The sequence below is a fragment of the Anneissia japonica genome, unplaced genomic scaffold (assembly GCF_011630105.1).
Source record: "Anneissia japonica isolate Jap-2015-1 unplaced genomic scaffold, ASM1163010v1 scaffold288005_len623695_cov211, whole genome shotgun sequence".
NCBI lineage: Eukaryota > Metazoa > Echinodermata > Crinoidea > Comatulida > Comatulidae > Anneissia > Anneissia japonica.
The window spans coordinates 375,118-389,871 of NW_022701263.1; the positions used below are offsets into that span (position 1 = coordinate 375,118).

A 14,754-nucleotide genomic window follows, 5' to 3' on the forward strand; every position below is an offset into this window, starting at 1 on the left:
CGAGTCAATCCGAGATGGCCCGAGTGAAGTTTCATGCAAATGTTTCGTACGGAAAAAAAAATCGCGGGCGGCGCGGCGACGACCAGCTCGCTCGTGTCAAAGGTTATCAGTGAGAGCGGTGAAAATGAATTCGAAGTGCGTGATTGTTGTGATGTGAAGGCCCAGGCATAGGACTATAGGCCTGGCTTAGGACCTACATTGACGTACTTTTATATCCTATGCCTAAATAAGTATGAAGTTTAGAGCTAAGGTTGTGGATGTTGCGTGCATAGATAGATTTATCCGTAAGTCGATTCTGTGTTCCGTGAGTTTAAGAACCTCTGCTGCCGGCCAAGAAGAGGGCAGGCTAGGCTGTAGGATAGCCTAACCTAAGCCTAGGGGCCTAGTAGTAGCACCACCACCACCAGTAGGCTAGCTAGGCCCTAGGGTAGGCTAAGCCTAGCACTGCAGCAGGCCTACTACAGGAATTACAGACAAACGGGCTCCGCCTCCTCATTTGCATATAACCTCGTTCTGTCTCGCACAAAAGGCCCGTGTTTCTGTCGGCAAAATAAATTGTCTTCTAAAAAATAAAGTATTTTTGTCGACAACGAAAAATCCTTTTGTCGACAAAATAGTATTTTGTAGCAATAAAATTAAGTTTGTCTTAGAAAAAGCTATTTCATCAACAAAAAAAAGCATTTTGTGGTGACAAAATAGATTCTGTTTTACAGTATCATTATTTTATGGTAACAACAGAATACCAAAGCCTAATTTTCTGAAAAATCTGAAGAAGGAGTAAAGAATGAACATGATATGCACCATGCGGTCTACCTATATCAAAAAATCTAACAGAAGGAGAAGATAGAGCTGAACCCAAAAATAATGAAACCACGCCTGGGTTACCCAGTCAGTGGCCCAATGTCATCATGGCAGCGCCTTGCTTATGAAACATATCCGATTTATATACAGTAATTTTTGCAGATATTGCCCTTGATGGCTTTTGGAGTGTCAATTAATTGAATTGCTGATATATACTGTACGAGGAGCGACCATTTGTAAGATCAGTAATTAGCTATACATATCCACTGTAACTCTCTTTTAACGTTAATCTTTCAGTCTGTGGGTCCATTTCTAAACTTATTTATACCTATTTCTATGAACGTGCCAAGATAATTTTTCAATACGCAAGCTACAGTCATGCGTTAACTTCATTTTTATGATATTCATTTAAAGTCCAAATAATAAATTATTTTAATTTTTTTCGTCAGACAATACATCTTTTTAAAAAAAATGATCATCAGGGATTGTCGATTCCCAATATACACTATGCCATGTGAATTTTATTCATGTAGCTTTTGTATTTTTGGCACAACAAAAAAAAAGATAACCAGTATTCTGCTTTTCTGTGCATTTGTCCTATCCTCTGCAAACTTTTTGTCTACCAGTGGAGTGCGCCGCCAGCTTCTCCACCAGTCCAATGTAAATACCGAAAGAGGTCTATGAATTCTGGGAGTGACAATTTCAACATGACTTGTCCTTTATTCATGTAGGAGTTTTGACAACTATAGCAAAGATGACACAGCTATGTGTCCTGCGGATAACAGAAGATAAGATGTTCTTCATTCTCAATGACAACATTTCAAAGGGAAACATCTGGTGTGAAGTTACCGCTGTAAGTTTATTTTGTGCTTTTTGGTGATTACTATGTAAGAAGTAATCCTTCTATTAGACATGTCTAGCCTTTGACCTTTTCATGTATTTCTTTGTGTGGGTGGTGCGTGGGTGGTGTGTGTGTGTGTAGACCAGGTTTGTAAACTCAAAAACTGTGCACACATTCTTACTGAATTTATGTCATGCAATCAATGCTGCTCAAGTAACTCACCAATCACAGAATGGAACAATGCTTTATAAACCAAGTTGCTTTAGGCGTGATCTACAAATTATCCCCAACGACAGAAACGGGTCAAACACGTTTACTATTGTTATATGACAAGCTCCCAAACGCGTCTGTGAAATGCCGTTTGGAAGCTTGTCGTTCGAGCCGTTTATTCCGTTTGGAAGTTAACTCCTCCCCTTTTCATATGGCTGACTGCTCGTGAATGGCAAAATGTTAAACGCGTTCAGCGAAATTTGGAATTTGATCGTGATTTAAACAACTTCAAAACTTGTTCAGTGTCCCTACCGTACCTAGGCTATGTAGGCCTAGGCCTATATTTATAATAGTAGTAGCCTGGTAGTAAAATGCTAGCCTACGTTAGGTGACAGTTTACGAAGAAATGTTTATAATAAAGGCCTAAATTTAATTATTTTTCTTGTTGGGGAAACCCCAATGTTTCTTGTATTTTAGTAGGCTAAGCCCTACCGTTACCTGTAGGTTTTATAGATAAGTATAAGGTCTGTCTCTTATACACATCTAGATTATATTGTGCGATGTTCGAATTGACCTATCAAAACAAGTACCTTTTGCCCAACTTTCTAATTCCCACGTGCCTGCACAGCCCGCACAATACAGCATGTAAACACTGACTTGGATCAGCCGCAGTTGAAGAAGTTTGTTGTGGCGATCACGTGATGCCACGTGATATCGCACGTAGAACAACGTATGCTACGGCATTGTGTTTTACTTTGTAGGCTATATGAATTTAATACATGTTTGTATTATTACAGTAGAACCTCGATTTTACGTACGGTACGGGACCAGAGGGCGTACGTAAATCGGGGGATTCGTAAAATAGAGGTCTCTTATACACATCTAGATGTGTATAAGAGACAGGTCTCCGCCCGGCAGGCACTCCATCGAACGTCCTATTGTTAGCATCTCAACTGACCCACTTCTGTCAGAGCGGCGCTCAAAGCGAATTTCTGTAGACCAAGGAGGAAAGTTTTTTCCTCCATGTATAGATCAACACCGGTCACACAGTCAGTGACATTTGTCACGTGATGTTGCGTACTCTGTTGGACTGATCACATCCACACACACGAGGTACCCAATATTAATTGTACAGTAGTTGCATAGGCCTAGTTGCTGTATATAATATATATTGATGCCTACGTTTAATAATAGAGAAAATAGATGTTCTATTTTCTCTATAGTTTATTGAATAATGTTTGGCGAATACTGGCGTCTATTTGTGTTCGCATGTGATATGTGTGCAGGGAGTTGATAAATGTTTCTTCGTTCGTCGTCAGCTTCTTAGCTGGTAGGCTGCTATTTAACGAAGATAGGTCTTTCCGACAGAGCAAACGGCACTTAGGCCTACATGCATATGTGCTGCCATTATCGTCATTACCACTTAATTTAACTATTAGGACTATGCAGCCTTTAAACTTTGAACTTGGTTCATTTCAAAGTAAAACTTGTTCAGTATTTTTTTAAATTGTACAAAAACGGTAGTTCAACCGGGGCCTGGTCTAATGACACAGACGCGTTTGTCGCCCAAAACAATAGAAACAATGGCAAACGCGTTCAACAGCACAAACCCGTTTAGACGCGTCTGGGACATATTCCGACTAGCTTATTAATATTCATGAGGCACGATAATTAGACGATCGCTTTCCCAGACGCGTTTGTAATACATGGTTTTCCCAGACGCGTTTCTGTCGTTGGCTAAATTTAATTTTCTTTTTTTAGTAAATGATACAATTATTGTATTCCATGCATTGCATTGGAGAGCCATAGAAAAGTTTCATGTTTGTGTACTTTCATTTCATTTATTTTGTTTTTACTTTTGTTTATCTTAATTTGGCAGCCCTCTATTTTGGTTTTGTTTTTGTAATTCTGATGTATTTTTTTATGATTTTTACTCATAATGAAATTTTAATTGAATTGATGGTGACATCTGTAATATCCCAATAACAGATTGTCGTTTTGATGTTCATCATTATGGTATCATCTTTATTCATGCCATTCTTTCTTCTTTACAATTACAGTCAAATCGATTCTCTAAAAATGCAATGTCATGATGTCTGTTCAAATAGCTATGGTTCAATTCCCATTTATTTAAAATACAATGCTTCACAGTTGTTCACTCCCTTTAAATAGTAGATTGCATGTTAGCAATCATCGTTTCACTGAAGATGGCGAAGGATTTGCCGAAACATGTCTGTTTTATAGTATACCGAGTTTTGATAATAAAATTCATTAGGCTTTGCCTATATGGTATTGAGGTTGAAAATTATTGTGGTATTTTTAAGATGTATTTGCTGTCTGCTACTACACAGACAATAACAATAAAAATAATAATGGTGATAATATTGATATATAATTGATTTAATAGTGTCATGAACTTTATTTTACAGAGTAATTTCTTTGATGAGTTCAATATGGAGGGTCTTGCTTCTGACGCAAATGAAATCTACCTAGAAGTGACTCCTGATGACCTAGTGCGAGCAGCAAAAACAGCTCAGTTTGCTAAAACTCTCAAAATCAAGCTCACTAAAAAATTTAGTCCTTGCCTCACTTTTTTCGTGGAGCTGGTAAGAAAAGGTTTTTAGTTACTGTATTTTAGAAACAGTTCATTTTATGTATGTATATCAGGCCTCTATTTCCAGTTCACATAATTTGTTTATATTATCTATAAAATGATTTCTAATTATATGAAAAAAATAGCATGGATAAATGTTGTTTTTTAAGGAGAAGTTTAAAATTTTTTTTATAATTTAAGAACTGATTTATCATAATCAGTTACATAATATCCCATTTTTGAAATTATGAATTTTGTGCGCGTTCGTTACATAGACGTTCTAAACTAAATTTGTGATAACGTGCCAGGTGCGTCGCTCCATCCAACTTTAGCGACAGGCCATTGTAATGCATAGGATTGGGATGCTTCTACTTTCATTTCTCCTTTAATGTAATTTAACAAAAAATTATGAGAAAGATTTATTAACATTCTTCCACCAGTATAGGTTTCATACTAACCAAAGATTTATATTATTTTTACTAGTGTTCTGTGAGCGGGCATAGTAGAAATGTAAATCATGATGTTCCAGTTAATATTATTCCCAAGCGTTTGTGGGATGAGTTTCAGGAACCAACCATTCCAGACTTTGATGTAAGATTACAGAATCATTATCCAATTATCAATACAACAGGTTTTTGAGTGTTTTTTCTCATTTTATCTCACAATTATTTTAGATACTTTAATCTTGTTTAGACAAACAATTGACATAAATTTGCACTAATGAAAGTTTTTTCCCATTAAGTACATTGAAGCAGGCAGGCATTACTATTTTTGAAATAATTGTTTGTAATACATAAAAAGATTTCAAGTAACTACTGCCTACTTGCATTTAAGCATAAATCACTTAAAATTAAAACTGAAAAGAGTTTTATTTTATTTATGAAAACATGTATTTTATATTCGTGAGTTCATCAATGAAAATATAGCACCTGTAATACAGGCTGCACTTCTTATTGTCTGTATCTGTTAGGGAGCATAGTTGATTATTAAGGCGGTACCATATGCTACTTATCATTATTTAGTTTGTGTCATGTGGTCCCAAGTGGCCTGGAAATCAGCAGGTTCTCTAGCCCTTCTTCAAGCAAACAAAACTTTTCTGGAAACTAACCAATCTCCAACAAATTCATGATGTGTTCATGTTTGTACTACTAGATATATTATCAATAGTTTCCCTGAAGTCTGCTAGTGATGATATCACCACACACAGCAAAATATATATTAAAAACTTGCATCTAACCAGATCTTTTGGAAGAGGCTAACTCCCAACTTGGGTCCCCTACAATCACATTATTGTACTATCCAGAATTATATTAATGTTTAAGTAACATTAACCAGCTTATAATATAGCTAGGATCTATAGTTGGATTAGTCAAAAGTGATGTTACATTGTGACCAAGGCATTTACCTTGTTTATTTCTAATTTCACAGGTTAGCATTTGTATGCCCTCTCTGAAATTCCTCAAAAATGTTGTGGAACGAATGAAGAATATAGGAAGCTATTTGGTAAGTTCTTTAATGCATGTTACTGGGTTATGTAGTGTATGGGTTACTAGGTTATGTAGCATATGGTTTACTGAGTTTTTCAACATATAGTTCACTGGCTTATGTAGCAATTGGCTTAGTGGACATATTGCTTGTGTGCTTTTGCAAGGCACTTGAACTAATGTTTGTTCATCAGGAGTTTACATCTATCATATTTACATAGGATGTTAATATCATAAATATGGAATGAATTTGCATTCATTGCTCTACCAAGAAATACTAAAAGAAGCGGACAATGTTATGTTATTCATGTAGGCTTCAGGATGTTGTAGACTTTTGTTGTAGTATTCTCTTACAGGAACTTTCAGCCAATCAGAAAGGAGATATGACTTTGAAAGTTGAGAGTCAAATGGCAACTGTATCAACCCACTTCAAGTCGTTGGAAGTTCAATATTATGGTGAGATTATAGCAATTCAAATTTTATTAATTTACAAATCATTATTTAGATGACAGATTCTTGTTTGTAAAACCTAGTAAGAAACGAAGTTCTTACTCTGGACGTTTTGATCTTTAACAGTGATCTTCATCAACTAACTGTTAGATGGAATTGCAACTTGGTCATGATATCATCTGTTAATGACGTTTTACGCTCCTTCCTGTTCGAGGTTGTGTGGGGCCCGGCCAGGTGATGATGTAATTAAATCATTGTATAGGTTGGAAAGTTCATGCGCACATTGATCCCTGTTTATTGTTTTATCTTTATATCTTCTTATATGTAATGACACACTGGTCTGTCTCTCTTTGTGTTTTGGTTCCTTTGCAAGTATTTTGGCCTCTCAGTTGATAAAGATCTCTGTTAGAGATCAAAATGTCCTACGTAAGTACTCCGTTTCGTAATAGCTTTTACGAAAATGAATGCAATAATAACGAAGCTAAATGTAATTGTTTGAAGAAATCATTATTTAAAAATATAGTAAACTATTGTATATTAAAAATTACATTAGAAAAACATTAAAAATAAATATAAAAAACATTAAAAATAACAGCAAAATTACAGAAACAATAGTTACAAAAGGTAATATTCAAGTCAGATTTCGCAAATGAGTATTTACAAATTTTTTATATTAAATATTATATACAAATAAATATATTAATCAATGCATTTTTATGTTCTTTGTAGCAGTGTTGAAATTTAAAAGGAAATAATAGTCAAATTGGTTTTTTTTTGTCAGATGATCAACAGTCTAGTCCAAAAGAAAAGGATCAATCATTTGGTGCAAAGATAGACATTAAGAAATTTCAGATGTTTCTAACTGGACTTCAACTCAACCCACAGAAGATAATTTGTAGTAAGTATAAGTTTCCTACATTTATAGCTTTTTTGCCTATAGGAACTGCAGATTTTTCAATTTTTTATCAGGTTTTGTGCTTCCTTTTTTAGAAATGTGATATTTTTTTTTATTTTTATGAATATTAGTCTAATCAAAAGAGCTTTCTTAAAGTATTTCTTTTCTATATGACATCATACATATGTCTAAAGCTCTGTCACACTTCCAAATTTTATGTGACAAAAAAATGTGATATGCCCATATTTGGGTGTAATATGACATCGTCATACCCATATATGGGCACATCACACAAATTTGTCACATAAAATTTGATAGTGTGGATATAGTACGTAAGAGTAGTAGTAAATTTCGTAGCCAGGCCTCCAGGCTGTACTGTGTCAAATACCGGTATGTTTTGACAATCTAATCCATATTCATTGCCATGATTTCATCTTTCTGGTTTCATCAAGGAATGAGATTGTCAAACAATGTTTTCCATAGAATCACTACACAGTCGTTACAACATTTTCACTGCGATCCTTGCACGGCATAGCTATCCCCAAACGTAATTGGGAATTCTTCCTGATTGAACTGACCAATCAGCACCACCAAAGGAGATGGCGAGAGCGTGTAGCGATTGTATGGAAACCAGGCTTTATTGGGGGCATTTTAAATAGATTGAATGAAAAGAGACATTTGGTGTGTATTTATTTGATTGAAAACAAATTCAAATAACTCTTTAAGAAATCTAGCCTCACAGCTTCCCAAGGTGTGATAAATATGGGCAGTTAGCTGCTCTAACAACCGTCTCGTGTATTCACTGCGAGTTAAGAGAATGTTCATGAGATGGTGACAGGCATCACCGGAAATCAGAGATGATCTGATGCATAATTTTTAGGCATATCAAGCCCAGGTCTCAAGGAAGTGTTTTATTTATTTGATAGTGTATGTCTTTATTATTTATAAAAAACATAAAAACAATTACAGCGGTTCAACTACACATCGCACAACACCATTGTAGAATAAATCATAAATTTCTAAAATATGATGTGTTTCTATCAGTCTGAAATGCGGTTTTTTGTTCGGTAGTATTTCAAAGTATGGCAACTCCATACTTAGATAAGATATTAATGTAATATTTAATGATTTACCGGTATACTGTATTTTTTCTTCTCAGATATTGTTGATAATCGTCTTGTCCACTTTTTCCTTCTGCAAGAAGAGCTGTCGTTGCAATACAGCATGCCGATTATTCAACATTAATCTCTGCATCTGTCCACAAAATTGAAACGCACAAGACTAGACAATTTCCCTGAAGGGGGACTTAGATGTCAGAAATGTCGCCGTAATTTCCAACTTTCTAGACCACATGTCACATATTAGATTACCATAATTAACACCAAGTGTTGGTAACATTGAAATTATCTGGGTCGTCTGTGGAAAGATGAACAGTGAAAGTTTGTGGTTTGAAGTGGTCTGTGGAGACTGCTTGAGGAGCACTCCAGATATTCAAATTATAATCACAGATATATTTATATTTATGTTTATGTATATTATGAAAAGAAATGGTTTATCTACAAAATACCTGATTGAGCTGGATCTGAAGAGATTAAATAACATATTAGTTGCAGTTCCAAGTGGTGGAGTGATGACTTACTGTGATAAATCCTGCCAATCATCATATATGACCACTGATGCTGATCTCTTCAATCCAGTCTGAATGCAATTTAAGTCAGTACTTCACCCACAGTTCTTGCTCTATAAGTTCTGTGTTTACTACTGATCCACTATGATCTGTGTAAAATGAATGTATAAATATTACAAGATAATGCAAATAACTTTTAAACTGATTGAAACACAATTTTAGCAAATTGAACATTTAGGCTATTGATACCATTTCGACCTAATAAATTTTTTAACAAACAAACCAATAAGTTGATGTTGACTTACGCAAGCCTATTACATTATATCATATCACTTCTATTAGGTTTAATAATAATAATAATAATAATTTTGGCTTATATAGCACATTATGCTAAAGCCTCAATACACTTAACAATAAAAGTGAAAATGCCAGGAGAAAAAATTTAAGAAAAGTACACGTTAAAAAGGTGATTTTTGAAAGCTGCCTTAAAATCAACAATGGAAGTTGCCTGTCGGATTTATCATACCAAATTTTTATTTTTATTTTTTTAATATTTATGATGGAAAGTAACTTTTACAATACTTTTGCTATCATATTCAGCAAAATGCACCTTTTTAAACCAGAATTCAATAGCAAATATTGCCTCATTCACATTGGCGACTTTGATAAAATCCGATCCAACCGACCCAAAAACATCAAGCAAGTATCAAGCATGCAAGTAATATTGATCAGATTTTGAAGTTAGTGCATGTTCACCTCAAATAGAGGATATCACCAATGCTTTATGCTATATTGAGATTACCACATAACAAACCGTTTCCCCAGAATATGAATGTATGTTTTAATGTACAAATTGTACCGTATATCAATTGCCGGATCCGGAAATATGCAAGTTTTAAAAAAAGTCTGGGTTGTGAAATGTTACATTGTAACAGTACTGTATTTATATGTCGCATAATACCCATGCTTAGTGGGCCAACAACCACCTAGTTTATGGGATAGAGTTGTATACATATTCCAAGCCAAACACCCCAACATTATGCGCTATATATTATTAAACATTATTATTATTATTATTGTTATTATTATGTTACTAAAACTTAAGGGGAACTTAGACAATGGAGAAATTAGAGAACAATTAAAAAAAGACAATGGAGAAATTAGAGAACAATTTTAAAAAAAAATGTTAAGGGAAAAATAACACTAAAGATAAGTCTGAGGTAGTGCTAGTTATTATTATTAATTTTATTATTATTATTATTATTTTTATTATTATTATTATAATTAATAGTGTTGTTGACAACATTGATATTTATTTGTGTTAAGCTATGGTCATAATTTGGTTTAATCAATTTAATCTTCTGAAGTGACCGACTAATGAGAAGTTATCTGGTGGAATCATTAATTTCTTCCTTTTTAATGTTAATCAATTTGTCCAATTATTTTACATTAATAAAGATGCATGCAGGTAATTTTTACATTTTTGAGAATTGTGAAAATAATTGTTTATTTATCCTGCATTTGGTATTTAAGATGGCATAAGAATTGCAGTAATAATCTTGAATAAACAGTTTTTACTTGATGCACGACTAGCGTTTTTATTTACTGTTACATTTGCACAGTCCCCTTAAGCAAAGGCTTGTGGGTAAATTTCAAGTTTGTTAGTGCTGTCTTTTTCATGTTTACCGCTGTATATTTAGACTAACAAGGCCACCCACACAATTCAATCATGTTACATTTACACATTTGATTTATGAAATGTTTTTACTTATTTCAATTCATTACTTGTGCTAACAAATCTGATGGTGGTTAAAATACATGCATTAATGAGCAATGCATTTTATATACGTCTCTTTTCACCTATTTACAGTCGTAAATGGTAGCGTTTTGAGTCTCAGCCCTACCAGTCTGTTATCAAATAATTTTCAGGCTTTTTAGCCCATTTTTTTTTTCTGAACAACATCTCAATTTTAACCTTTATTTTCCATTGTCATCTAACATTCTTCGATTTATGAAGCAGTCAGATGCACTATTTATATTACTAAAATATAGAATGTATTGGTGTTTAGAAAAACAAAATATTGAATTGCTAATTTAAAAGAATCACAATTATTAAAGTTTCAATAACTTGAAGATAAGGGGGAAATAGTTATTCGATGATTTTACTCGAAAGCCGCTTACCAAGGAAGATCCTTTACGGTGAACTAGCGAATTCACCTCGACCTTGTGGACGTCCGAAACTTCGTCATAAAGCGTGACCTAACTGCTTTCAATATTCCTTCCGTCACATGTGAGACCATGGCGATCAACTGAGCTTTGTGGTGTTCTGCATTGACAAAATGGTTGCCAATTCTCATCTAATGCGTATGTTGCTGAATGTGAAAGACTACGCTGTCTTCGTCATCAGCAGAGATTTTAATTTTCTTTTTTAACTGATATCTGTTTATTATTGTTTTTCTGTGTTTTTCCTAAACCCATCGTCTGCTTGACAGGAAAGTCCATTTATGTACTACAGAAATTCGTAAATTCGAAAACTGAACGATTCCAAGCGGAATGCAATGGACTGCACATTATTGTAGAACGCCCTTTAGTTGAAGGGGAAAGTTTTCTTTTCTGTTCTATTATTGAATAATTAAAGTAATACTTTAATTATTCAATATTGTATAATTAAAGTAATACTTTAATTATTCAATAATAGAACAGAAAAGTTGGAGGGAAAAAAACTTTCCCCTCCAACTAAAGGGCGTTCTACAATAATGTGCAGTCCATATATATCTCTGAAATGACTACATTCCTTTGAATCGAATATGTGGAAATGTAGGCTAGAATCGTTTTGATATCATGGATTTCTTGTACAGTATATATACAAAATGATTTTTATTGCTGAATATTCATTTTTCCATCACTCTACGGTAGGCCTACTATTGAAACAACTATTCTATAATGCCGCTTTTCGATAGCAAATATATATATATATATATACTGTTCATTATTAAGTTATAATGTTATAAATCAATATAAAAAAAATACATCATTTTTACTCAAATAAACGCCACTCTACTCATGTGTTGGTAAAAATAAAATTAATGTAGCAATCGTTGTAATGTTTACAAACAAATATGACACGACATGACCTTATTTGACTACTTCGTCACGTAAGTGTGCGTGAGCACAAAATGGAACGTCATCAGTTGTTGGTTATTAAATTTTCGAAGATGGTTCATACCTAGCCTACTGTATTGACGAGAGAATCAAGCTGCCTTGCTGCTTAGATACTCATCTTTTCAGGTATTTTGACGTACTTAATTTGTGTAAAAGTAATTTTAATATAGGTTCTGCTAATCACATATACTTACTTTTCATATAAGTGAATATTTATTGGCTTTGGTGGCTTGTGAAAAACGTATTATTCGATCGGCAGCATCGAGTAAATTTCCATTCGTTCGGTATCGAACTCGAGCGGGCTGCTCCCCAGACGAAGAATGTTGTCTTTTTACATCACTTAGCTATTGAACGTACACGGCTTTTCTAGTTTTGTTTGTTATAAGTGACTTTGCTGCGTATGTTAAAATCAGATTCCATTTTCACAAGGTTTAATTTAGGCCTAGCCTGCTTCCGTACGTTCATTTTGACATCAGTGACAGTCGATCGTGCACATATACAGGGCGATGGCCGATATGATTCGGACAATTGGACCCATGTGTAGGACGTTCGACACTTTTCCGACTGGTCTTCAGACTAGACCTTATTTAGGGCTAGGTAAAAACTATTTAGACCTATGCCTGTAGTAGACCTTTCCTAGAAAAATCATAAATTGGTATTTAATTAAATATAATTAAATGGTTTCACATGCACTAATATTGTGTGGAGCTGTAGATTTCAGATTTCTTTATTAACTTCAACTGGCAGTAAAATACTGAATTGCGAAAAGTTTACAGTATATACAGATAAAATTGTTATTGAAAAGTACAGAAGAGAAACAATTGAACAACACACAGCACCACAAAGTTTAAAAAACACAGATAAAACACATTAAAAAAGCAGAAAAAAAGATAGCTAAGAAATAAAAATTTAAAAAATTAAAATAATCTCAGCAACAATTATAAATTGCCATATTAATTTTCATTATTCTTTTAAAAATTTGGGTAAGAGGAGATTAAAACAGGCAGTGAAAAAGTGGGAAAGTTTTTTTCAAAAAAAAAAAAAAAAATACATGTTAGCCTTGATCAAATCAATTCATCATTGTTTGTTTAAAAGTTTTACCATAAAGGGAACCATACTAGATCTGAACCTTTCAAAATTGGGCTTGATTTCGTTATACATTCAATGATTACGTAGTGATGTGATTTGTACTGTAGTGCATGTGATTTTTCGAAGAAACTGTTGCTTGGTCATTAAAATTAAGAAGATAAAAGATTGTCTTCCTATCTCAGTGTCCTGGGTTTAATTCCTGTAAGTTGCAGTTTTGTTTTTTTTTTTTCACAACAAACAATGTATTCCGTACCTCATTGAGTTTTGTTAAAAAGCAATGGGTGTTTGTCTTGTGTAAAGCCTGTCTCTTATACACATCTAGATGTGTATAAGAGACAGTTATTATTATTATTATTGTTAAGAGGAGATTAAAACAGGCAGTGAAAAAGTGGGAAAGTTTTTTTCAAAAAAAAAAAAAAAAATACATGTTAGCCTTGATCAAATCAATTCATCATTGTTTGTTTAAAAGTTTTACCATAAAGGGAACCATACTAGATCTGAACCTTTCAAAATTGGGCTTGATTTCGTTATACATTCAATGATTACGTAGTGATGTGATTTGTACTGTAGTGCATGTGATTTTTCGAAGAAACTGTTGCTTGGTCATTAAAATTAAGAAGATAAAAGATTGTCTTCCTATCTCAGTGTCCTGGGTTTAATTCCTGTAAGTTGCAGTTTTGTTTTTTTTTTTTCACAACAAACAATGTATTCCGTACCTCATTGAGTTTTGTTAAAAAGCATGGGTGTTTGTCTTGTGTAAAGCCTAAATGGATCGCCACTCGATTATTTACTAGGCGTACAATAATATTGGCCCTGATTCTTCCTTTGCCAATGTGCATATGAATATAGGGGAAACATCAAATACAGCTTTCACCAAATTTTAAACTTGGGCTTTTCCCCAGATGACACCAGTTCCTTAGCAGACCCTGAGCCTTATTGTGGATATGCGACACACCCCCGGTTAACACTTCATATCAAAGGGCCAGACAATTAAATTTTGTGCTGGGGCCTGTCATCACCTAGCTATGCCGAGCTGCCACTTCATGTTAATGTTCAAAGAAAATTATTTTGTCACAGTTAATAGGCAAGCTTGATTTATCTGATTTGTTTGTACTGTACCTTATACTTTCTTATGTTTCTTTACCTTAATATTTTATAGTCATATAAAAAAAAGTATGTTGTACCATTGTATGTAAAATTTCCTACACAGATTTCTTACACTAAATAACAGTCTAAATTTCAATTATGCAGAGCTTCTAGGGTGAATGCTTATTCCGGTTGAATTAATTATATAGTTCAAATTTTCACTTGCAACATAGATTACAAACACAATTCAATCAAGTGAAATGAAACAAACAATAGAAAGCAAGCAAGGGTTGCTGAGTGGGCATAAGCCCAATAAACAACTTCCCAATAGATAAAATATATGAAAAGTTTTGAATACATTGTCATCAATTAGTCTGAAAAAAGTTGGCAGATTGTCAAAATTTACATTAAATTAAAGGTTCATTACCTTGTGTTATTTGGGCTGAAAATAAAAGTAACCTTAACAATACGATGTATTCCTTTAATATTCATTCAATTATTAGATTTTTTCCAGTT

The 14,754-nt window shown here is 33.8% G+C and overlaps 1 protein-coding gene across 1 annotated transcript; it reads left to right on the forward strand.

Annotated features, from left to right (window-relative positions):
- Nucleotides 1-96: 96 nt before the first annotated feature.
- On the forward strand, nucleotides 97-10,483 carry LOC117103519 (checkpoint protein HUS1-like). The gene is made up of 9 exons (XM_033244089.1): nucleotides 97-147; nucleotides 208-284; nucleotides 1,533-1,654; nucleotides 4,282-4,458; nucleotides 4,929-5,036; nucleotides 5,874-5,948; nucleotides 6,286-6,385; nucleotides 7,161-7,277; nucleotides 8,434-10,483. Exons 2-9 carry the CDS (start codon nucleotides 233-235, stop codon nucleotides 8,517-8,519), a joined length of 837 nt encoding a protein of 278 aa, XP_033099980.1. The 5' UTR covers nucleotides 97-147; nucleotides 208-232; the 3' UTR covers nucleotides 8,520-10,483.
- Nucleotides 10,484-14,754: the final 4,271 nt, after the last annotated feature.

Excerpts from the sequence above, each read along its gene's own strand:
- LOC117103519 (XM_033244089.1), top strand. The coding sequence starts at position 233 with ATGAAGTTTAGAGCTAAGGTTGTGGATGTTGCGTGCATAGATAGATTT. Across the intron at positions 5,949-6,285 it reads AGAATATAGGAAGCTATTTG|GAACTTTCAGCCAATCAGAA; the intron begins GTAAGTTCTTTA and ends ATTCTCTTACAG. Across the intron at positions 7,278-8,433 it reads CCCACAGAAGATAATTTGTA|ATATTGTTGATAATCGTCTT; the intron begins GTAAGTATAAGT and ends TTTTCTTCTCAG.